Source organism: Anopheles ziemanni, chromosome 2 (genome assembly GCF_943734765.1).
Source record: "Anopheles ziemanni chromosome 2, idAnoZiCoDA_A2_x.2, whole genome shotgun sequence".
NCBI classification, from domain to species: Eukaryota; Metazoa; Arthropoda; class Insecta; order Diptera; family Culicidae; genus Anopheles; species Anopheles ziemanni.
The window spans coordinates 37,532,769-37,556,077 of record NC_080705.1 but is presented as its reverse complement, the minus strand read 5'-3'; the positions used below and the strand labels follow the sequence as shown (position 1 = coordinate 37,556,077).

Genomic DNA, 23,309 nt, shown 5'->3' with positions numbered 1-23,309 from the left:
AGATTTACCGATCGAGAACGTAACCGTGATCTGGCAGAAAACTTGTTTATTGCGCCTCTGCATTCGAATTTTCCAGATTCGTAAAACCACAACGTTTAGATTAGGTAAAAATAGACGTGTCCTTACTTCTTGTCGTAACGACCGTCTTCGGCATTGTCTATCCGTTAAGGGCTTACTAGACTTTTTTCTTTTGTGTACGTGGATAGTTAGGCCTCTCATCAGTCTCCACGTCCGTGGGGAGGGTCTTTCACGGTTGGGATTCAAACCCACGCCGTCCAGGGAGTCCTTCGGCATCCGCGTTCTGATTTTTTAACCTGCGTAACCACTCGGCTATCGCAGACCCCCTGTGTCCTTTTTATTGTCCATTTTTACCCTTTTACCATTCCGGCAAAATTCAAACTAAGCCTTGCAAGCCGTGTTCAAAGCCGGCTACACCTGCTGTAAGACTATTTGGGTTGGGTGGGGGTTTCATTCGAAACTTAACTGGTTAATTAATATGTAAAAATTCATTAACCTGTATTCAACCTTCATTGCATGATTAGTTTAAACCGTTATGTTCTTTTAAGCGTTAGCGTTCATATATTCGAATGAAGAATGCATGTGTCACGCTTTGCATATCTTCATGCGCAACAGCGAGCAAGTAGGAAGACGATATTTTTTATCGATTGATAAATCCGCAAAGAATCATGGATCACCAAAGATTAATGAATCTTTTTCAATTTTTCCTTCATTAAAGATTCACATGAATAAATTTCACCCAAAGATTCATAAGATCCAACTCTAGTTTTGTTTAGTTTTAGATTGCACCGATTGCATACATTTAGGAACATCGTTTTTAGCAGGCTCACCAAAAACAGAAACCATATAGACATTTTATGAAAGATACATCTTAATCTATAGCAAAAAATAACTTATTCTTTCAACAATCTCATAGAAAACCAACCGTCATTTGTGAGAAGAGAAGATTAAATCGAATTGTGAGAATTGAGAAACCCAAACACAATCCATGTGTCACCTAATAAATATTAAATATTTTTCTTTATTTACGACTTTTGAAACATAATTAGCTCATAAACTTGTAATCATATGTTTATGTATAAGTATATATATAGACGAATCTTATCTTTTTATACCTCAAATGTTCCATTTCACTCTACGGTACCATAGTGTTGGTTGTATAATAATTTTTGTTCAGTTTAGAAGATGAATGTAACTTTTTCGATTTATATCGCTAGATCGCTTTAGTTAGTAGTTCAGTTTGAAACTTTGTGTTGAGTTAAAACCATTGGCTTACATAGTAGTTTTTCACAACAATTTGTTCATCTTTTTTAATTATTCGTGTACTTTTCCGTTCCACGTCTAACCAGCTCGTAAGCACGGCTTGATACCTACACCATACTACTTCAACCAAGAGTGAGAGTCTATCCGGCATGAATCGGTTTCGCTTTAGAGAAATTGATCGAAAGCAAGAAAGGTGTTTTCCATTAATGGTAATTAAACCATTTACAACAGCATTTTGGAAGCAAAATTTAACCGGACAAAGAACTTCTCTACTCTGTTAGGGAAAAAAGTATAACCGATACGAGGAAGCTGAAGGAATCATTATTCAATTTTCCAACTGGTCTCCGGCTAATGCCATCCGGAGAAATATAAATCTGTTTGCTAGCTCCCGTCCACCAGTAGCGATGGGAAACAATTTTAAAATGCACTTAAAACACAGTTGTTGCAAATTAAGGCACAACACAGTTGGATGTGTATCCATCTATCTGAAAATCACATTCACGTCAAATCACCAGTGCGTTACGCATAGATATACAAGCAAACAATCGTAAATCTGGTAGCCAAATCGCAATTGTTCATGTTTTGTTTGATATTTTCCGGTTGCGAGATACTCCATTGCTTAAAAAACAACCAGTAATTGTTCATTTTGTTCCGCTTTTACGATTAGAATAATAGATTATGCATTAAAGAAAGCGTTTTACGAGAAAATAAAAAAAATAGGAAGAGTAAATTTACTGAAAATGTCATTCGTAACCACATTTGTCGGTCGTTTCTTACTTTTGTTTTTCTAAGCGGACCATTTTCGTTCCTAATTTCTTATCTATTATATCTCACTATCACTTCGCTATTTATTTTTAGAAGGCGGTATTTATTATGCTCATACCAATTTCTCGTGTGTTTGCGCTATCACTTGCGTAACGTTTTAATATTTTTTATCTTTTCCGTTATGTTATTTAATATATTTCTTGATTTTTTAGCTCATTATGCGACACAGACGGATTAATCCGTATTCTTTCGCGTTTTCACTCTTAAAGTTGATAGTGAATTTAAGAACTTTGATTCGAATTAGAATTGCTAGCCAGGTAACTGCATGCAGTAAGGTTGATTCTGGAAATTTGATAAAACCCCTTCTTTCCGTCTTCTTAAAATCCCCCTCGGCTTAGTATATTTCACCTCATGATCATTCTAGCATGTCCACGAACACGCGGGACATCGAATAGGTACTGCATTTGGTTGGTATCCTTGGTGTTAGTCTTTTGCAGTAGCTGTTTGTCTATACTCTACAAACCTTATGATGCGATTTAAAAATCGTATTTAAGAGCGTTTGCTGGTTACGTTTTATTCTTGTTGTTCAATTTAGTATGTTTTTAAATATAAGGCCACATGAGCGTTTTCTTTAAAATCCACACTCTTTCGACCTTCGAAGCATCGGAGCGGAGCTTTGATCGCTAGCTGTAGGATTTATAGTTTTGTTTTAGCTATTTTTAATGCTGTTGGAGTTAGTGGCAATCAATCAAAACGAGACAAGATTGAGCAAACATTTGGTAGGGAGTGTGTTCCGAGTAGTTTTCCTCGCGACGTTTAGCTAACACCATTTCTTTGGCTTAAACGTTCAACTTGGTTTTCGCCCTTTCTATTGATTCTACCAACGATGGGTATAAATTCTTTAAGTAGAGAGAGAGATATATATATGTATAACATAGTGTAGTGGATTCAAACGCTCCTAATGTGTTACATTTCTTTCTTATTTGTAGCCCAATGACCGTTAACGTTTCTACTATCTTTATTTAACACCACGTCACACTCTCCGCATAAGGGAAGGAGCATAAGTCACCGTAAATAGGGCTCCTCTAGTGGCAGAAATCGTCCAAAAAGCTTGGTATCTAATACTCATATTTTATCACCGTTGCTCGCATATATAAATTCCACGAATTGTGAATGCTATGGATAAAACCAACTCTTATTAACTCCTACTTTGCGTCTATTTTTACAACCGTTCCTGTAGTTCTGATGCGCTTCACATTTGATTATTATGCGTACGATTATCGACTACTCTAAGAAGTTATAGGATTTCTTAAAAGTACCATAAAATCGCCTTACATTTGTTATTGGTCTGTAAACCGGTTGTTAAACGTTCTTCGATGTGATAGCTAGGCTACACGTGCTATGTGCATATTTTCTTATGCAACTTTTCTCTGCGTAAAAAAACTATACATTGACATGAAAGACTTAACAAGCATGCAGAAAACCCTTCCCGATCCATAAGGTACGGTAAAGCGGAAAAAAATCGTTTCAAATGGACTTTATCGTATCGGTCATTCGATCGAAATAGAACATACGTGTCCAAGAGAATGATGTGTCCGATTCTGAAATGCGTGACTGTCACATTAGCAAGTCTGCTAATAAAGAGGACGCCATGATATGGGGCACCGCAAGACCGCCGTCGATTCGAAAGCGTCCATTATCGTTCGTAGCGCCGGTGCGTACGAACCCAATGGAAGTATTTTGGACGATGGAAGATGTTCTCCAGTAAGGCTGTTTGAGTATTTTTAACACACCTTTTCCAGCCACCATATCGCACACAGCTTTGCAAACACTGCCAACGACCCTGGGGAACCGTGGCTTGCAGATGCGTCTCGTTCCGCATGAACATCCTATTTTGAACACTCAAAATCGGTACTGCAGGGGATTTTTTTTAACTATTGCACCTATTGGGTATCATGGCTAACGTACTGTCAATATACATCTATAATTGTAAATGGTATTTTCCGCTTGTTTGTTTTGTAAAATCAACGCTGAGAAAATTCAGCAGATGCTAAGCCGAGCTCGCTGCTAGAGTAAAGTGAAACCTCACGCATGTATGTGGACGATTTTGTGTATGTTTTAAAGCTCCTCGAATTCAAATCACTCACTGTGTGTGGTTGTGCCGATCAACGGATGAAAGCTAAGCCGGTGTCCCGAATCGCCGTAAAGCTGCATTTGCGTAATATGTCATGGTATAGCGAAGGTTGTCCGCCGGTTTGTTTACAGCATTTTGTTCTTTAAACTATGCCTTTCGTCGGAGTTTGCTTGCTTGTTCTACCCTCCTCGTGCGCATTTGATAGTTGATGATAGTTTGTTAAGTTAAAATCTATGTACACTTCTTCTACAACCACACCGTTGTAATCTCGTTCTGTCGGTTTGTCTCTGCCAGCATCCATCCATACGATTAATGACTTGCATTGTATGTTTCCAACTCGGTGCCTTCACTTATTTTCCAATCATCTGTGCAGATAATTTCATTTACATGTCGGTATTTGTTTTTTTTTTTTTTGTAAAGCAGATAATTTACTATCTATACAAGATCTACGCTACTCATAAGAAAGGATTATTCGAGCTTCCTGCTGTCGTACCGGTGGCCTAAAACAAAGGAAAAACGAGAGTGATATGTGTTATCAAACCATCGGCTTACAGTAACAATGGATCCTCATTCGAGCTTCCTTACCATAAACGGGTTTCCAAAGTTTCCAAAATGATGCACCGGGTTGGAGTTAACGCCGGGTACTACTCCGTTTAGCGTAGCATTAAATTGCCCAGCATGCAAGCCACCGTTCGGGCCACCTACTGCCATCGCGTATCCATTACCGTTCGGTTGATGGTACCCGGTGGGTAGATAGCTACCGACGGCTCCGCCAACATTCCCATTGGCCACTGGGGTACCATTGTACAGCTGCGGACTGGAACCGTGCACAAATCCTCCTTGGTACGGTGACGTCGCGTAGAAACCAGCTCCATTTGGCAGCGCCTGATCTCGCGGTGTCCCTCCGTTCATACCATTAACTGGCCATGCCATCGTTTGCTGCTGCTGTTGCTGTTGCTGCTGTTGCAGCTGCTGGAACGGATTTGCCGTTTTGAACGGGTTTGCCGTGGACACTGTGAACGTAAATGTGGAAAAATTGTATGAATATCGGATCGGATCGGAGATTACACACGGCACCGGCGCCAAAAGCATACCTTGGGACGCGTGAGGATCGGCTGTACCATGACCATTCGTTATGCCGTTGGACGTCACCGTATTGTTGTTTGCTTCGGCCTGCTGTTCTAATTTTATCTCCCGGAACTGTTCATCCAGATCCTTCAGTGCGGCGTATCGATCGACGGATGGTGTTGAGTGCATGGACGTATTGCCATTGTTGGTGCCGTTCAGGTTACCATTTGAACCGGTCGCTCCAAGCGGCATCGGAAGACCTACAGGCGGAAGAACATCAATCGGTTAGAGAAATGTTGCAAGCAAAACACGGTAACAGACACTCTTTTATGAAAAACTCAAACACTATTTCAGTATGATGCGTTATAAACACAAGCTAGAAAGGAATGTAAAACTAAGATTATTAACTGCAAAAATAAGCTTATTCAATGCAATCCACATGTATAAGTGTTAATAAAGATAAAAATGTTTGCAACCATTATTGTAACGAAAAGCGCGATCCTACAGAACAAAAAATAAATGTCTGATAACAAACGATTTGTTGCTAAAGCTAATAAGAAAATGTTTATCGTTTGGAAATTCATTCACCGCCTCTTCCCAAAACCAAAACCAACGGAATGTAAAATAACAGAAAAAATATTACCATACTAAAACCGATCAAATAAATGTACGGTATGAAGTAAAATTGTTTGTACTATTCACAATAATTGTCGTCGTTTGCAATTGCATTTAATCTATAAGTTGCTATTTTTAACACAAAAGTGGTAGTATATCACTTTATCTGGTAACTAAATTATAAATTAGCTTTACTTTTAACACATTGAACGCCAAATCAGCTACTCCCTAGCCCCAACTATAGTATTGGACTCATTAGCTAGGGTAATTATAAAAAATTATCCTTAGCAAATCCTAGTTTTGCTTGATTTTTGATTGCCTTACGATTAATACATTTTATAACCAAATTTTAGGGAAACTAATTGTACTAAGCTTGGCCGTCAACGTGTTAACTACATTCCATAGTTTTCAAAACTTTATTCAAACAAAAAAAAAAATTTTTCCTGTAGGCTTTAAAAGAAGTTCAGGTTATTCTGTACTATTGAATTTTGTCCTAATATGTTCATGGATATCTCGACACAAAACATAAGTAGAATTCCATTTTGCTTTAGTAGTTCAATCGTTATCATGATTCTAATGCAACAAAAAAATAAACCAGCACATTCAGACTGGAGGATGGAAAATAATGGACGAACATGTACAAACGGTGCCTAGTGTTACGATGGTATACTATAAAACAAAACTGAATAAAGCATCACCAAAAATGTTTAATAATCAAAACGATCGACCACAATTTCCGGCCGCATCGCCAATGAAGCACCTTTCCAAATGAGTCACTCATGCTCTGATATAAATAAATATCTTAAAACACGAAAGTCCAACGAAACGGAGCGGACAGCCAACACTCTCAAACACACAACCATCGAAGGGAAGTGTTGGGTGCTGAATTTCATTTTTTTTTTGTTTTGCGATCCGCCACACCAAACTTACTCCATCGATACTGATCTGAGCGATAGTTTGTTGTTTGGGCAACCGCAGCAGCATGTTGCGGACTCGTCATCTGCAGAGCATGATTGTTACGAAACGGTTGCTGCTGCTGATGCTGCTGTAGTTCCTGCAACTGTTGACGGTATTGTAGTTGCTGTTGCTGTTGCTGTTGCTGTTGCTGTTGCTGATACTGTTGAAACTGATCCTCGGCTGGCCAGCAGCTATTGCCAAACTGTTGCCAAAAGTTCCACTGTACCGTCTCGTTCGGTGATGTATCCTCGTTACCGGAGTTATTGTTGAAATGATTTGCATTCACTGTGCATCCCAAGGAATTTCCGTTACCCAGCGGATGGTTCTCCTGTAGCGAGCCCGGGCCTTTGGGTCCCCCCGAAGGTAAATGATACTGAAAGGGAGCCCCAGTGGGGCCACTCTGGATGGAGTTTGCATTCGGCGAAAAACGGGTTTCAGTGGTGAAAGTATTTCCGAACCCATAGCTGCGACTTTGCGGCTTGCCCGTGTGCAAATTGTCTTCCGGTGACATACAAGTGTAGCCGGCAGTACCGTACTTCGCCGACGGACCGGTTCCGGATGAGGACGCCGTCGGTGTGCCAGCATTGGACCCCGCGTTGCTGCAGTTGCCCGCCAGTGTGTGCGAGTAAAAGTTTGCAAACGGATCGGATCCGGTCAGGCTTTGCACGCTGGCCGTGCTGCTGACGCTGTTGGTGGTGCTGCTATCGAAACTGTTCGAGCTGAAGTATGATTTCATGTTTTCTACGATTGCGCGTTCCATTGAACAGAATGCCATATGCCACCGACGAGTCCAAAAGCCGCAGGAAAGGACATAAAGAATAGGATATAATGTATGTTTTATCGCAACTTCCACTGGTTGCCGTGTAATGAGTAAAGTTCTGAACCATAAATGCCTTTCTTTTTAGACCTGCTCCCATTCCCCCTCCCCCCACTCACCCAAGAATCAACGCACAACCGATATTAGCTGTTCAATCGTTATTTAATTACCTGCCGAATTGAAGATAGGATTGTGGTCGAAATCGGCAAAGTTTTCCATCTCCCTGGCGGACGCTTTGCCGTTGAGTCCATTGTGCTGCCCGTAGCTCCCGTTCTCGCTACTGCTTCCGTTCTTCAAACTGCTCGTGCTGCCGTAGTGGCTGCCCCCGTTGCTGACGTTGTTGACGATGTTTGCGCTACCAAAGTCGGCCACAAAGTCCCCGTCCGGTGTAAACTTGTTGGCGTTGATATCGCCGCTGCTTCCCGCAAAACCCCCACCGCCGGTGCTGCTGTTGTTAAGCAATCCGTTCTTCTGATTGCGCTCGAACGTTGGCGGCAGTTGACCCTTCGCTGCGGCGGCTCCTCCCTTGATCTTGATGCCGTTCTTTCGCTGAAGCGCCGACTGACCCTTCTGCGGTGTCGGTGGCAGGATTTTGGGTGGATCCGCCGACGTCGAGCCGAAAAATCCACTGTCGTCCGGTGAGAATTGCTGCTGGAACTGGACGCCCGCTGTCGCACCGCCTGCCGCCGCCGGGGCAACGATCGAAGAGGATGAGTTCACCGTATTCAGCCCGTTGCACGAGCCGGAGTTGTTACGATTCAAGCGCAGCTTGGCCGGTGGGGGCGTTAGCGTTGGCGTTTTGAGAGGAACTAAACTTTCATTGGCATTCTTGTTGCTACTCCCTCCTCCTACCGACAGTGACGTCAGCGAGCTCGACGCGTTCGTGGGCAGCGACTTCAGCGGACTAGCAGGTTCCAGGTAGTATCTGTGGTGATGGGGATAAGTGGGCCGAAGTGGAACAGATTCGTCAATTAGTATTAGATGCCGTGCTGTCTGAAGTGACCGTCGACTGGCGACTGTGAGGCCGAACCAATCCCCGTATCGCAAATAGTACTTCAGTGAACCGCCACGGTCCCCCTTTGGCCGTACCTACCTTTGCTTTTCGTATTTGTCTATCATGAAGTCACGATGTTCCTGCTTGATTGCACGCTTGGGATCCCACAGGCCCAACCACGTCCGGCTGCAGTTGTCGTTGCCATTCTGTTTGAGAAACTCTATTTCCTCCTGTGTGAATGTGGCCATCGAGATCGATTTCACTCGATGCGGTGGTGTGAGACCTCGTCTGAAAGGAAAGAAAATTCAAACACATTAATTACCACTGAAATTGTGTTCTTTTCAAAAAGAGACTTATTAGATAGATATATTGCACAATAGCCGTATTAAATTTCTCGTTCTATGAAAAAAAAACATTGGGTTCTTTAATACTATATTAACCCATTTAACGTTAAGTGCAGGTGCTACGTTTTTCAAAGAATTTTAGTTCACGGAGAACTGAAGGAACTGTGGCTTATGAATTTTCAGGCATGATTTATTCATATAAATCTTTCACCTAAGATTCATTCAGATTTTATTCATGAATCCCTAAGGATTCAAATCTTCAAACGTTGATGAATCTTACGAAACCTTAATAAATCTTTCATGGGCATTTCACGAATCTAGAAAATTATTTCATTTGCGTGGATCATGCGACAAAAAAACCGGGTCCCTCTATCTATTTTTTGATCTTTAAACATGAATGAATCTTTGGGATTCATACATCTCTCATTAAAAGGTTCATGAATCTCTGAAACGATGCAAAGAATCATTCACATTCATGAATCTGAATCAGAATTACACAACTAGAAGGAACAGCAACATTGAAGGCCGTTATAAACATATGTGCCAAATTTCCCCGTAAACATAATAACGATTCAGTCCTGCTGTGAGCAAATTAGTTGATTAAATAACTCCAATGATTGATCTCAATTGGGCGCAATTAAATAACGAATTCACTAAACGAATTAGTACAATACTATCCGAATCCAATTAGATCAACTTGCCACGGCATCTTCGGCTACTTCGGCGCATTTCTTAACCGTTTTCCCATCTTTCCGATTGCGGTAGGAAAATTGTGATTGATTGCGTTATGTCCGCCGGTGGGCCAAAGTCTAGCGATAATCAATCGATCGAGGCGCGATAGTAAGTCGATTACTCGCGCCGTGTTCGTCTTTTACGCTTTCGTCCGCCTGTGTGCCGCACACAACCGGGAAACGCCATTAGACAAATGTTTGTATAAACAGTGCAATCCACCGGGGCCGGGTGTCGGTGTGGGCCAGCCGATGGGCAAGTGGTAGGCAGAAAAGGAGCAGCTACGGTGGCAGAATTCGACGAACTTAATCACTCTCCTCACGTAACGAACACCCGACGCCCTTGGGCGGTTTGTGCGCGAATAGTTCCCTGGCGGTTAGCCTAGTGGTCCCGGGGTTGCTTGGCAAACGGTATTGCGCATTAATCTCATCTTAACAGCCGTGATTCCCGTGTCTGGTCGGGCCCGACCCCCTTCCCGAAGGGCGCCCCCCTAGGTGCCGGCGATGGTATGGCGTGCCGGGATGCATTTGTGCTCGTGTATTGCAGCTGTTGACGCCACGCTCATGTCGGCATCGATTCTGATCCTTCCCTTGAGAAGCCGAGTTCCAGAGAGAGAAATAATATAGTGCTGTAATCAAACCAAACTGACAGCCCAAAGCAAAACAAAGAAGTAAAAACAAAAGATCCTTCCTGTATCCTGTACTACTAATACGTATAACTCAAGATTTAGTATAAATCCCAGCTGTTTTGAAATGCAAATATCTTCATCTTAACTTCTTTTTTGCAGAGAAAACATACCGCGCATTTTAATTAGAGAAAAAAAAAACCAATGACCGGCTTTGTTTACTACACACTCACAGACAAATTCGCAGCCAATGGCCCTCGTAAAAGAACTGCCGTTATCGGCGAGCAAACAACAAGCGGATTTATCGCCGATCGGAACAAGCAGTCACGTAGCGCGTTTATCTTTCGCTTTATGATGGCACGTTATTATAAGGAGTAGAAGAGCAAACAAACCTCCCGGTGCAAGGGAAGTAAACGCAAAAAGGCTGAAGCGAGCCATTTTAATCTTTACTTGCGTTCAATCCGGCCCACGGACAACGGATTGGGAACCCGGCAGGTTTATTTTTGTTCCAATATCCTTTGGTGGCATTATCTACTGTCTGGAGGGATTTATCCTTTGTCTGCTGCTGCACAATAAAGCTTAACGGTTGAGGCTTAAATTTTTTATTTAACAAATTTGAAACCTATAAAGAAGTTATACCCCGTTGAGGGTTTTTACAAAGAGTTGTAGATCATTGTTTTATTGTGTTAGTTGTAGATCTTTGTTTTGTAACAAATTGTAAAACTTCTATTTAGCTTATATAAATCATATAAATTGTCATGCTCTCTTCATGGATTCTTTCAAAAGAAAGAAGAAGATCTGTTAGTTGTAGATTATTGTTTTCAAGTAAATTAAAATTTCAATTTAGCCAACGACACATAAAAATTGTTATGTTTTTATTGCGTTACCATTCTCAAAACAGTAGAAATTTAAATTGTAATAAAATGAGGAAAAATTAAATTTGTAGCTCAAAAACAAACAATCTTGATTTTAATTTCTATAAAACTAATAGGAATCAATCGACTTTCCCACGCGTCGGCACACTCCTTCTTCTCTACAAGTAGAAGTAATGGGAATAATCTAGCTCATTCTTCTGTAAATCTAGTTTCAAATGTCACGTAGTACTTTAGCACGGAGCCCAAAGCGCCTTTCACTGATTGTGTCATACACTTTTTGCTGTGCGGCGCCAAGTCGAAACTCCGAAGGGAACTCAAAAAAAAAATGCCAAGACACGACACGGATTGAATAATAGTGACGCACGCTAAGATGCAGCATGACGGCTCGACGGTAAAACGTGAGTCATTTTATTTGACTATTTTTCCCTTTTCGGTACATCTGCTAGCACATAGGCTTAGCTGAGGAGAGCCGATTGGCCAATATTCTTCTTCCTCAAATGTCAACGGCGAGCACAAATCGATTGCCGTCGCCATCGCTCGGTCTTAAGGCACAATTAGAATGGAATGTCTGCCTTGGAGGAGCTTGGAGAACGCGAATAGACGGAGATTGCAAAACTACAGTTTTCGAATGAATGGTGAGAATGGGATTCCACTGGAAATGGGTGCATTCGTTCGCGTGATGTTAACACGTTAGCGTTTACTGGAAGAACCGGGCTTGGGAAAGAAAGATGGACGATTGCATATTTTCGTTAAAGAATGCAAGGGAGGAAAAAGATCGGAAGGGCGGTGGTGTTAGTATTTGAACAAGTTCACTAGCCAGTGCTACAGAAATTCCTTTCTCATTAGTCAATATGTTTCCCATATGCAGTGTGTTCTCATATATTTTCTTCAATAAGGCAACGAAAATAATAGATCATGTAGAGATACTTTTCTCTCCATCTAAGGTATTTTTGACACATGATCCAAGCTATTAAAAACACATACTCTTCGCCCGTCTTGTCCATTTTATCTCAATCAATTTTGAAGCCATAATATGCCGCAACGGCGCGTAATCACTTAGATACGATGTTATACCGTCGTGCATGCCCGATTTCTCCTCCAGACGGCCGCCACTCCATCGGACACCACGGCTTTCAGCACGTCAATCTACGCACCACCGATGAGGTAACGCGATTGATCACATAATCTTGTCTTTTCACTACTATCGTTGCCGCGCGAGACTTTTCTTTTTATGCTCGCAATAGGAAGCAGTTTTTAAAACGACGCCAGTGGACAACATTTCTTTCTAAGGATAGTTAGAGAAAGAAAAATTGGAAGTCCCATCAACGGAAAGGGAGTATGAACGCTCGCCAGGTAAGCAATTGAGAAATGGAAGGTAGGTTGTTGGAATGGGAAGACCTAATTTTAGCCACAACACTAGCGGGTAAAAAAAAAAGGAAAAACACACCAAAACTAGAACCTATCCATCCCCATCATACCATGTGGCCGACGACGTAAGGCAATCGTCCGGAACTAAAATGCCTAGGCAGAAGTGGGTGGGAGAAACTATTTTTAAACACCTGTTTACATCCGTGATGTATTTCACGACCCCCTCCCTCGCAAGGCGGGGTTGTGTGTTTTTAACTTTGGCCAACACTCATTCACTCATCGATGGTACGTGTGGGGTTAGTTTTCTTTTTTTTCGCACAACACAAACAAGCCCTTTTTTGGGCAAGAAAAGAAATGTTGCCTTGATCATGGGAGGGGTTCCTTTTTCGTTTCTTTTTTACAATCACGGCAGAAATAGTGCGTGACGTAAGATAGGCGAATTCGATAATAACAGTGGCTGCAAAATAAGTTCAACGTTAAACGGTAGAGTGTACGCTCAGTGATGGCAGTTTTATTTGGACGTTATATATTTTTTTATATGAACCACTCGGAACCGAAATTCATGCGTTTTATGCGAGGTGTTCAGTGCGAAGCGCATTTGGTAGCGGAAAAAGTTCAGCCGTGAAAACAATCATCTGTGACGCCACTGGGGATGGAATTAGGTTGCTGGTTTCTTATTTTCCGTCACCGGTTCGACCAACCGAAGCTGCGAACACGACGGTGGTTCGGTCCGAGGGAAAGAAAACCTCATCTTTATGACCTACCGACTGACTGACTGCACGCGTAATGCACCACCCTGTTGTCGCCTCTTTGTTTTTGTCGGCCGGCCGACGTCTTGATGGCGGAACAAGAGTGTCGCGACATGGTCTGTGGCGGTTTGACGCCGTACCTTGTCGAAGGCCTCTTCTTGTCCGTGATACATCGTCGTCGTACGGTTGGTGTTAGACTCCGGGATGGAAAACGATCCCGTCCGCGGTGCAACGTCAGCGGTTAGTACTTAACGCTGCTCTGAAAATGCGCATTAAGACGCCTTCGGAGCTTCGTCTGAACTTTTGTCTTGGGTCTTAAGTCGTGCTCTGGCGAGTAATAAGATTAAATATCTTTTTGCCAACCATTTGAAGTTATTGACAACGAGTGCGGAATGAAAGCGAAGCGGAAGGCCACCACCGTAGACCGGTTTGTTCAGTCGCATGGTTTGAATTCAAATCGGTACCATTACCCATTGCAAAATGACTCATCTTAGCACCCCTCTGCCCCACCCTGCCTTTGTGTGCCCACGAAAGTGCCGAACCTAAAGTGAAAAACTTTTACTTTTGCTTGCCATTCCAATCCGGAGGGCCGGAGAGACCTTTTCGATAAGGCAAGGGGGAGTCACAAGTCTACCAATAACATACACACACACACACATTCCCTGCAGACATAATCCGGATAGGCAGCAGTTTTTTTCTTCTTTTGCAAACCACTTCACTTTCCGCGACGAGGCTTTTCCTCCGGCAAAGGCAGCGCGCGCCTCGGCCGCAACGGAGTATCGCATTTCCACGCCAGCTTGTCTCCAGTTCCCAATGTGTACCTCTCCCCGCTTGTGTGCGGACAAAACCCCCCGTTCGTCATGTGGCCGAATGAGTAATGTCTGATACGGCGCGACGAGCCCTTCTGGGGGTGCAGTGTACGGTGTTTGTTTTCCGCCAGCTCGCTTTATCCACTGAGCCATGCAACTCCTCGTGCATGCAGCACTGCAGCAGCTTTCTTCATTGTTTGGCCGCCCGATGGAAGCTACAAAAAAGGGAATTTGATTGTTTATAGCCAGAAGTGGGATGATTGTTTTCCAATCGTTTGTGCTGGCTTTGTTTTCCATTTTTCAATAATTTCATCTCCTTTTAAGTAAACTGAAGTTTCTGAAGTTCAGAGACGCTTTGGGACGCTAAAACTTTTATACCACAGTAAAAACACTTTCCAAATATTTAGTTTAAGGGACTGCAAATGATGTTGAAGATCTTACAACATAACATAACGTTTTAAAAAACACGTCTTTAAAAACATATTTCCTCAAAACATGCTTGTGTTGCATTTTAATTTTAATAAAAAGAGACCCTAAAATTAACTATTTTCAACGTTGTTAACACTCTTTGAATGTAGGCAATATTTTCCAACATCAGCATATGTGTTGTAAAACATTTTAAAGTTTAAAAAGCTATATTATCGAAATTCCACTTTTCTTTTGTTCCGAATAGGCTAAGGGGACCAGTTCTTGAACTTTTTCTTGAAGTTTTAAAGTTGAAAGTTTATAGCAACTCATGTTAATTCTTGTGTGCCGGCTTATCACGAATAAAAAGAAATAAATCAAGTGCAATGAGTAATCAAAGGGGGATGTAAGTTTTGTAATTGAAATTTACATTTTATACCCTAAAGGGCTATGTATAATCTGTAAATAACACTAGAGATAGGCTTTACAGAGCTGAGGCGCCCTTTCCGAGAACATAAGAATCTCTTTTCTTAATAACTAATACTTTGAATGACTGTTTACTTAGTAAGACATCATATATCTTTAAAGCTAGGTTGAGTCAATCGGAATTTATTAAAGTTTTCTACTTAAAACGTAGTTAAATATTTTCTGAGACTTTTTCTTGACGCAAGTTCAATTGCATGGCCGCTTATTTTGCGTTTAACACTAAAAGCGCAGTTCATCATGGCGACTGAACGGGAAACACAAACGGGCCGCACTGGTGACATTTGAGTTTCACTTGCACACCCCTCCCACAACAGGATCATTACCCCCCACCCCCTGAGGGGGAGGTAGAAAAGTCGTCGCGGTAATGACAATGTTCCTAGAGTACGGGGTTTGCACTTTTCTGCCTTGGCTGATCTCGCAGAAGAATCGGACGGGGCATAGCAATTACCCTTCGTGCCCAACGGACGCCGTCCCCGTCGTTCCCCCTTCTAACCTTGGCCCGTTCCGCGCAATAGTTAAACACATTTTAATGCCGCGTGTGCGCGGATCGACGCCACGGCCCGCCACACTCACTGCCCCATTATGCCCGACGACCCCGAAAGGTGGAAAATTGTCCTCACGGACGCCACCACACAAACACACAGAGTGTTAGAGCCGCTTTCCGCACATTAGACATGCGTGGTGTCATTGCTGAACTTCTTGCACCCTCAATGCCGTTCGCTCAAGAAGCCGTCCACCGGCAGCAGGCAGCCAAGAGTGGTGATGTCTTGCATCTGTCGCGAAACCGGAAGCCGAAACAAAAGCTTAGCGATCGTTTCGCCTGTTCGTTTTCCGGCCCGACGCCGGCAAACATACGTTGGCGGTGCTTGGGGGGGTTTTCTTCTTATGTTGCTCAAGCTTTGCGGCATTTTTAACGACCAAAGGGGTTCCGTTTCCTCCCCCTCTCCGGCAATGGGTGCCATGCGTGCGGAGGCCAATGTGATGTATGTAAAATGATTGCTGAATGGATAACACAATAAGACTCGGCTGAGCAGGTTTTCCATCTTGGAAGGCGCTCGCGTTGAGAAAATTAGAAATCCAGCAAGGACAAAACGCTTATTTTATGTATCCCTTGGAAAAAAGGCAACCTTATGTGCGGCCGAATGGCAGATTAATTATTTTCGGCTTTGTAATTCACAGCTGTCACAGTTAATTTCTGCCTAAAAGGTACAAATTATTTATATCGAATTATTTGTTTAAATATCGTCCGCCGGTAGTACATCCAATTTTTTGGTACACATTGTGAGAAAGAAGTTTGACTTAAAAAACATCAAATTATATTTGGTTGTGTTGCCACTAAAATCAAATCAAAAACGTATCACATTTTCCGTGTATAACGACCTCTTTTTCACGTTCAAAAATGATCAAAGTTCGATTAAGGGAGTCGTTATAAACGGGTAGTAACTTTTCGATGCGATCATAGAGTGGAGGTTAAAACAAACAAAAAATTGTTAGAACTGATGAGAATTAGAAAAAACAACATTTTTTTTTCAAGAATATTGAATTTTTTGGGAGGTCGTTATTCAGGGGAAAAAACGGTATATAGTTGAACTGCTATTAAACAATCGGAATTTAAAATGTAAACAAGGTAAAATAACAACGTGTGTTTATCTTTAAATTGCTTAATTGCAATTGACATCGCTGAATGTCGCTAAACTGTTGATCCTATATTGATAGTGTTTTCGAATGAAAAATGGTTGAACTATTCGCATGATAGTTAGCACTTGGGCTTCAATTTACAATTAAATTGGGTTATTTTATTCTACAAGAAAACATTATTTCAATAATACAACCACATCAAGTTGTTATAATGATGTTTTTTTTGTAATGGTTTCAGCATCCCATGGGTATTTTTTATCTTACATCTAATACAATTTCTGTACAATGTCGTGTATAAAGCTACGTTTTTCATCCAAATCTCAATAGAACTGAAGCTGTTTTTTTTTAATATTCTAGGTGAACTAAATATGACTTTCATTCATTTACGATAAGCATATAAAAATTATTACTATGAACTATAAATAAAATTATTCGTCTTTTTCTATTTTTTTAATAAATAAGCATGGCATCAAAAAATGAAGAGCTAACAGCGATACACTTTTTTTTTTAAATTAAACAAATTCAGTAAAAAATCTATGTTGTTAGTAAAACAACTTTAAAAAGAACTTGTTCTAAAAAACCCACTTTTAACTGGGATGATTATGCGAAAATTGTGTAAGCTGTAAGATAAATATTACCGGGATGCTGAAACAGTTAATAGTGCTGGCGTCAATGAGCTCTCGATATCCCTGAACTGTAACACGCCATGAATGGGACTTCCTCAAAGGCCCGAGGGACGTTAAATGGACGTCAAAGCACTGCAGATATGCAATAAAACGAGGAACTGCATCGTACTGATAAGGGTGTAACCGTTTGTGGCATTTGTCGTCTGCTTCCGGAAAGACGCTGCTATCAACCAGACTGACCCTGATTTTGTCGTACTAAACTACGTCACTGTAAATTGATAACCTATCCATCCTACGCTTCTTGTGCGGGATTATATTGCATCCGCAGCTCATTAAAATTTGATGTAAGCTTTTTCCAGCTATGGTTAGAGAATAATTTCCCGGACTGACAATCGTTGCAAATCGGTCGTAATCGAGTCCCCCCACCCTGAAGTCCTCGTAAAAAGGAGATTAATAGTGCAGTCGGTGGGACGGGAGAGATGGTGGCAGCCATCACTAACGCCCCCGAACATTCGTTCGTTTGTTTAAAGGCGTTTTTAACAACGATGTAAATCGTGTACTACAAAACCGGCGTTCCACAAAGGCGCACGAACGGAAACCTCGACCGTTTGGGCGGAAGTGGCCGCGTGTTGGCTTACGTTCGCTTCACGTCCCGTTCGCGGGCGCCTACAGGTGCCTTAATGCTGCTCGACAGACTTGCCAAGCCGCCCGCCACCCAATCAGGCCAATGGGATTCCGTCCGCCTTGAACGAAGTGAGCATTAGAGGCAAAGAAAAAATCGAGCGCCAGCGCGATGATCTGTAACACTGCCTCATACACCTCCTCTCCTCGGCCAGGTTGCTGCAGTAGATTGTGGTACGTCACGAATCAAGGCTTCTGATTGATGCATCACACGCAATGCTGGGTGGTGGATGGGTCGGTTAGTTAACAGGTGACTTCGGTTTCAATCGTTGATCGCTTGACTAGGCTTTTTTTTTCGTTCGGTTTTAATTCGTGCATCGGCGAATTAAGATAGCCGACACTTTAGAAGCATTTACCGAATGGTAAACGGGCTCATGTCTGACGTGTTCCAAGGTAATTGATTATCTAGTACCTTTGCATTCCAAATTAAGACGTTAGTCTATTCGCAATGTAAAATTTGAGGTATATTTATAAATATTTGATAAAGGGTTGCGTTTAGAAAAAAAATCCTGTTTTGAATGATCCTTCAATGTTTTGTATAATTAACAAGGTACGCTTGGTAAATTTTATTTTTTTTTTAGAAAAGGAGTTTAACGATTTTTGTGCTGTTAATTGGGTGCCGGCTTTCAAGCTATTTTTTCCAACCAATCAGACCCATTTATGAGAAACTGCATTGCAGTGCCCTGCTCCTCCGGATGGCATGATGCGCCTGGTATTCAAAGTCCGTGCACGAACCAATAACCGTTTCTCATCAGCAAGGAGGACCCCCTCGCACATGGCTAGCGAATTCCATTCTATCACGGGCAACACGACAACATTCGGGCAACATAACTGACCTTCCGTTAGACATGCATATTTGGGCCACTGCCTACCGGCAAAGGTCCAAAGAAGACGCGAGAAGCTGACACCAGCTCGGCTGATACCGACGATTGATTTCGGTCGGCGGGTCCTCCTTAGGTCCTCCGCTGCAGTGCGACGAAAAGGGATGGCATGACCCATGTGTGCGCCAAAGGAAAGGTATCGAAACGGACCTCTCCTAGAAGGTCTGCGCGCCTGATACTCCGGCCGCGGCATCAAACGATGCCGACACCTTTTGATCATCCCGTGTGTTTGCGTTGGGTTTTTCGATTCGCTTTAATGCGATAATAATTGTTTGGCCCCGGGACACCCCGAAAGGTCCGCTCCTGACCGGCGAATGGTGGAGGCGAGGCGAGCATAGTAGAACACAGCGAAGGAAGGCAGGCATGCCAACATAACACGCGAGGCGACTTCTTGGTGTTTATGTCTGGTGAATGTGTTCAGGTGGATGTTTTCACACGCGCGAGATAGAAGAAAAACACAACTGCCTCTGAATATATATTAAGAACGATTAGAAAAATGTTCATTAAATGAAATGATTCAATTAAATGTAGGACTAAAAACGACAGGAAATATAAACATTGATAATTTTAATCCTACCAACTATCATGAACATTGAAAGCTAATTTTTCAGAAAACTTTCGTTTCCGATTGCTGTAAAATTTGAGCTAGTAAAAACTAATTTAGAGCGATTTAATACTAGAATACGATTTTTGAAGATTTTTCAAAAAAGTTAACGGCTACTTTTTAATATATTTGTTGATTTTTTTTGCGGTTTTTGGTTTTTCGATGCACCTCTTCATCCTTCCGCTAGCTCGGTATAAAGCAAAGAAGATCTATGTGAATCGAATTTTAATCCTTCTCAACTTTTACTTTTTCGAGTATTTCGCAAATGCACAAAAAAGTGTGCGTTAGAATGCTGATACATTAGGCCGCCAATGAGGATTTACATAATACATTTTGAAATAATAAAATCTAAAAAAACCTCTTTTCGTCCTTTTTTGCTTTACTACGAGATGAAGAGATGCATCGAAAAACCAAAAACGTTAAAAATAGTCAATAAATATACTGAAAAAAGTCTTTTACGGATTTGAAAAATCTCCAAAAATAGCGAAATTATAACGGTTTAAGAAGAGTCAAATTGGTTTTCGGAACAGGTCAAACAAAACAAAATTATTTTAGTTGTAGTTTTGGATTTTAAGAAAAGCCTTTTTTTGCAAAAAGCTGTTAAAATCGAAGAAATCGTTGCGGTCAATATGACCGCTGTTTGGATTCTCGTGTTTGGAAATAACACATTTTGTACGAACAACGTGCAAACATGAAAAATTGACCAATCTCTGAGTCACCTACTACTGGTTCGGAAAGTGAATGAAGCCCCGGCACCGGAACGTCGTGGAACGCTTTCTCAAGGCGCTTTCACGAGCCTCGACATTGATTTGGCATGCAAATTAGATCATTAATCCTAGCCCTCCCTCCTCATCCTACCCCGCCTTCTTCCGCTCACCCTGGGGGCTCAGACAGTCTCATCCTTCTCACCGTTCGCCTGCATTTTATGCCCATCCGATGTAGCGTCGTTTGGCTTTCTCATGTGTCTACCTTCGCCCCTTCTCACTCTCCCCCGTTTGGCGAGACCTCTTTGTCGAGGAAGCCAGTTTTTCCTCCATTGTGGCATTGTTTTCGCCTGCAATCTAGGTTTTCCCGGTTGATGTGCATGCATCTCATTTTTGCCGACCGACACACCACCAACTCGAAAGAAGCCACTCGAGCGCAAATGAAACTGGACAGTTGGAAGGCTTCTTCTTCTCCGTTCCCCCTCCCCCATGGGCAGCTTCGGTGACACTGCTCCACTGTACAGCGAAATTTGTTATGCATTGCAAACGCCAACAAAAAGGCGCTTGGTGTGGCTTAACAGTGCATCATTGCGATCCGGCGATCATATTGCCGCGGCCGACCCAGTTTCCGGGGCTCCCAGCGGCCGAAGCGAAAGAGAGAAGCCGGCTTCCGATGGCGATGGTTGTGGGGAGGGAAAAGTAGTGCAACGTTTTCATTTTCCGCTAACGACATTGACTTATTTTCATCAGCCGGCGGATGTGGGGATGGTGGGGGAGTCACTTTCACATCTTAGGCTCATGAATTTTCCATACCGTGCAAAATTTGCTTTTAAGATTTGATCGGAAACTGTGTCTCGGCCGAGATAGAAAACAAAATGCGCGTGGTTTTATTGTTTTACGCCACAACCGGCTCGTGAAAAACACAAGCACTAAAATTAATTTAGTTTTCAGCATAAATCATTGATAAGGACCTTAACAAATAAACCACAAGCCAGTTTGTGAAACAAAATGTAGTTTGTAAGATAACTGTAGATCTGAAGCAAATTTCAAACCATGAAATTTAAAAATTAATATGTTTTAAAACAATATTACGGAGGCTTCCCAAATGAAACGATGAAATTTGTACAAAAGTTTAATATATTTTTTAGTATAGGTATCTTACTTTAAAAATATAAGAAATAGTAGGAGAAATACGTCAATTTTAACTTCAAAAACAAATAAAACAAACATTAATCTTCAAATTGGTGCTCATTTTTCATATTTTTTGGTGTACCTGCTTTAATATAAAAAAATAAATACTATTATGAAATTAATTTTTGAAAATTTTATTTCACAAAAGAGAATTGATGTAGGGACATCTGGCACCTCAATCTACTTCATATTTTAGCTTTTTCTTATGTATGGAGTTCTGTGTACACTAAAAACTCGACCTATACTGAACCGTCGCTTCTGAAACTATTCACACGTTAAGTTTAAGTACTGCAGATGTTGTTGATGGCTTGTGTAGAGTAAGTATATTTTTGTATGCAAACCGCATTGTAAAATCATGATTGAACATTTTCGTTAAATAAACGATTCCTACACGACCATCTGTCGTTTCGTCAAACGACTGCAAATAGTGATTCGTTTACTCCACGGTTCACTTCAAGTGACCATACTGGTTTTAGCTTGTGTTTGCTTTTTGGTCCGTGGGTTTTGAGTGTGAATACTTCTTTTTGTTTGCGGCCAACGTTGTTTGCCACGGTTTGGTGATAAGAGACAATCTCCTAACCAGAGTGTCACGGTCATGATGCCTCGGTCGTTTGGCTCGACAAATCACCGACAACATCGAGCGGACGAATGACTGACCATTGACATCATCCGAAAAATAATGGCACAGCAGCACGTTCTCCCATACTAACCCCTCCCGGGAAAAATCTAATTTAAATTATAGCTCACTTGTTTTTAATTTATTTTATTATCGACCCCAGGACGACGTTGCCTTGGAACAGTTGCAATATGAACTATTTCATGCACAAGCTCTGTCAAGAAATCTTCAACTACTTTTATAAACAATGCGTCTCCTTGTAGAGGAGGACATTTCTAGGTGGTAAAAATAAACTGAACGAGATTGAAATTGCTGCTAGAGTGAGTAGTGACGATGCAATTTTTCCCCGCTTTACGTACGATTTGCGTTGAAAGTAAAATGCAACACGCACCAAGGGGCCATTTTTCCGCGTCCAGTTCGCCAAACGAACCAGGCGAACGCTTCAGTTATGCGGAAAGTGAAAGAGGAAAGTAAACCCCCATATGCCGACACAAAGCAGCACCCGGACGGTATGGTGATTGGTTGGCCACGACGGCGGGAATGGAGTGTGTTTGGAGGAAAAGATGTGGAGAAATTTTAATAATTTAACGACCGCCACGGAACGGGTTGCGGCGACCGGACCAACTCCACCGTTTGCGTGGTGAGTGGGGTGATGAGTTACGTACTTCGTCTTGTGTGAAGATAAACCCCAAGCTTAATGCTTGCCAGTGGAGTGCAGCAGAAGTGCTAAATACTCCACATTTCCTTTAAATTTTCCGATTGCAATCTGGCTTCCATGAACTGCGGGAATCCATAGCTGCAGCTCCAGATGGTCCGACGGGGCTCTCTCGGCATCGATCGAGAATTTGCATTGCACATCTCCCACCCCCATGCTTTTTTTTCTTTGTTTTGCACACCACGATGCACACCAAAGCACACCAGCCCCGCCGGCGAACGACGGTGCGTAGGAAGCATTTATGTATTTTGCCGTAGAGAGGTGGCGTCGTCAAACATTTGAGGCACTTTCGCGGAGACACCAATATCCGGTTTCGCCGGCGCGAAGAGAGAAAGGACAGAGAAAGGGGATCAGTTGTCAATCGATATTCCAACGACCTTTTGCACCGCCCCCACTGGGGGCAAACATCCTGGGCAAACCTTTTTATTTTTCGCAGCCCGTTTTTCTCCATCCATTTAGCACGCTCGACAAACACCGTCGAGAAATGCAATTTTGAATTGGGCGAGCCGTTTTTTTTCTTCTTCGTCATTCCCAAAGGCGGGCACACGGGGGTTTGGAAAATCGAACAAGCACCCTTCCTCGCAATAGGGGTATCATTGGACTAATGGAAAAAAGGATTCGATAGTATGGCT

At 42.1% G+C, this 23,309-nt stretch overlaps 1 protein-coding gene across 1 annotated transcript in view; it reads right to left on the bottom strand.

Moving 5' to 3' along the window:
- Positions 1-3,267: 3,267 nt before the first annotated feature.
- LOC131282532 (arf-GAP domain and FG repeat-containing protein 1) overlaps positions 3,268-23,309 on the bottom strand; it is a 28,097-nt gene continuing 8,055 nt past the window's right edge. Inside the window, exons 3-9 of the mRNA XM_058312027.1 lie at positions 8,731-8,919; positions 7,808-8,562; positions 6,984-7,561; positions 6,794-6,902; positions 5,275-5,508; positions 4,766-5,193; positions 3,268-4,680 (exon numbers count right to left, since the gene is read on the bottom strand). Of these exons, the coding sequence (XP_058168010.1) occupies positions 4,636-4,680; positions 4,766-5,193; positions 5,275-5,508; positions 6,794-6,902; positions 6,984-7,561; positions 7,808-8,562; positions 8,731-8,919 (2,338 nt within the window). The 3' untranslated portion in view covers positions 3,268-4,635. The remainder of the gene's footprint in view (positions 4,681-4,765; positions 5,194-5,274; positions 5,509-6,793; positions 6,903-6,983; positions 7,562-7,807; positions 8,563-8,730; positions 8,920-23,309) is intronic.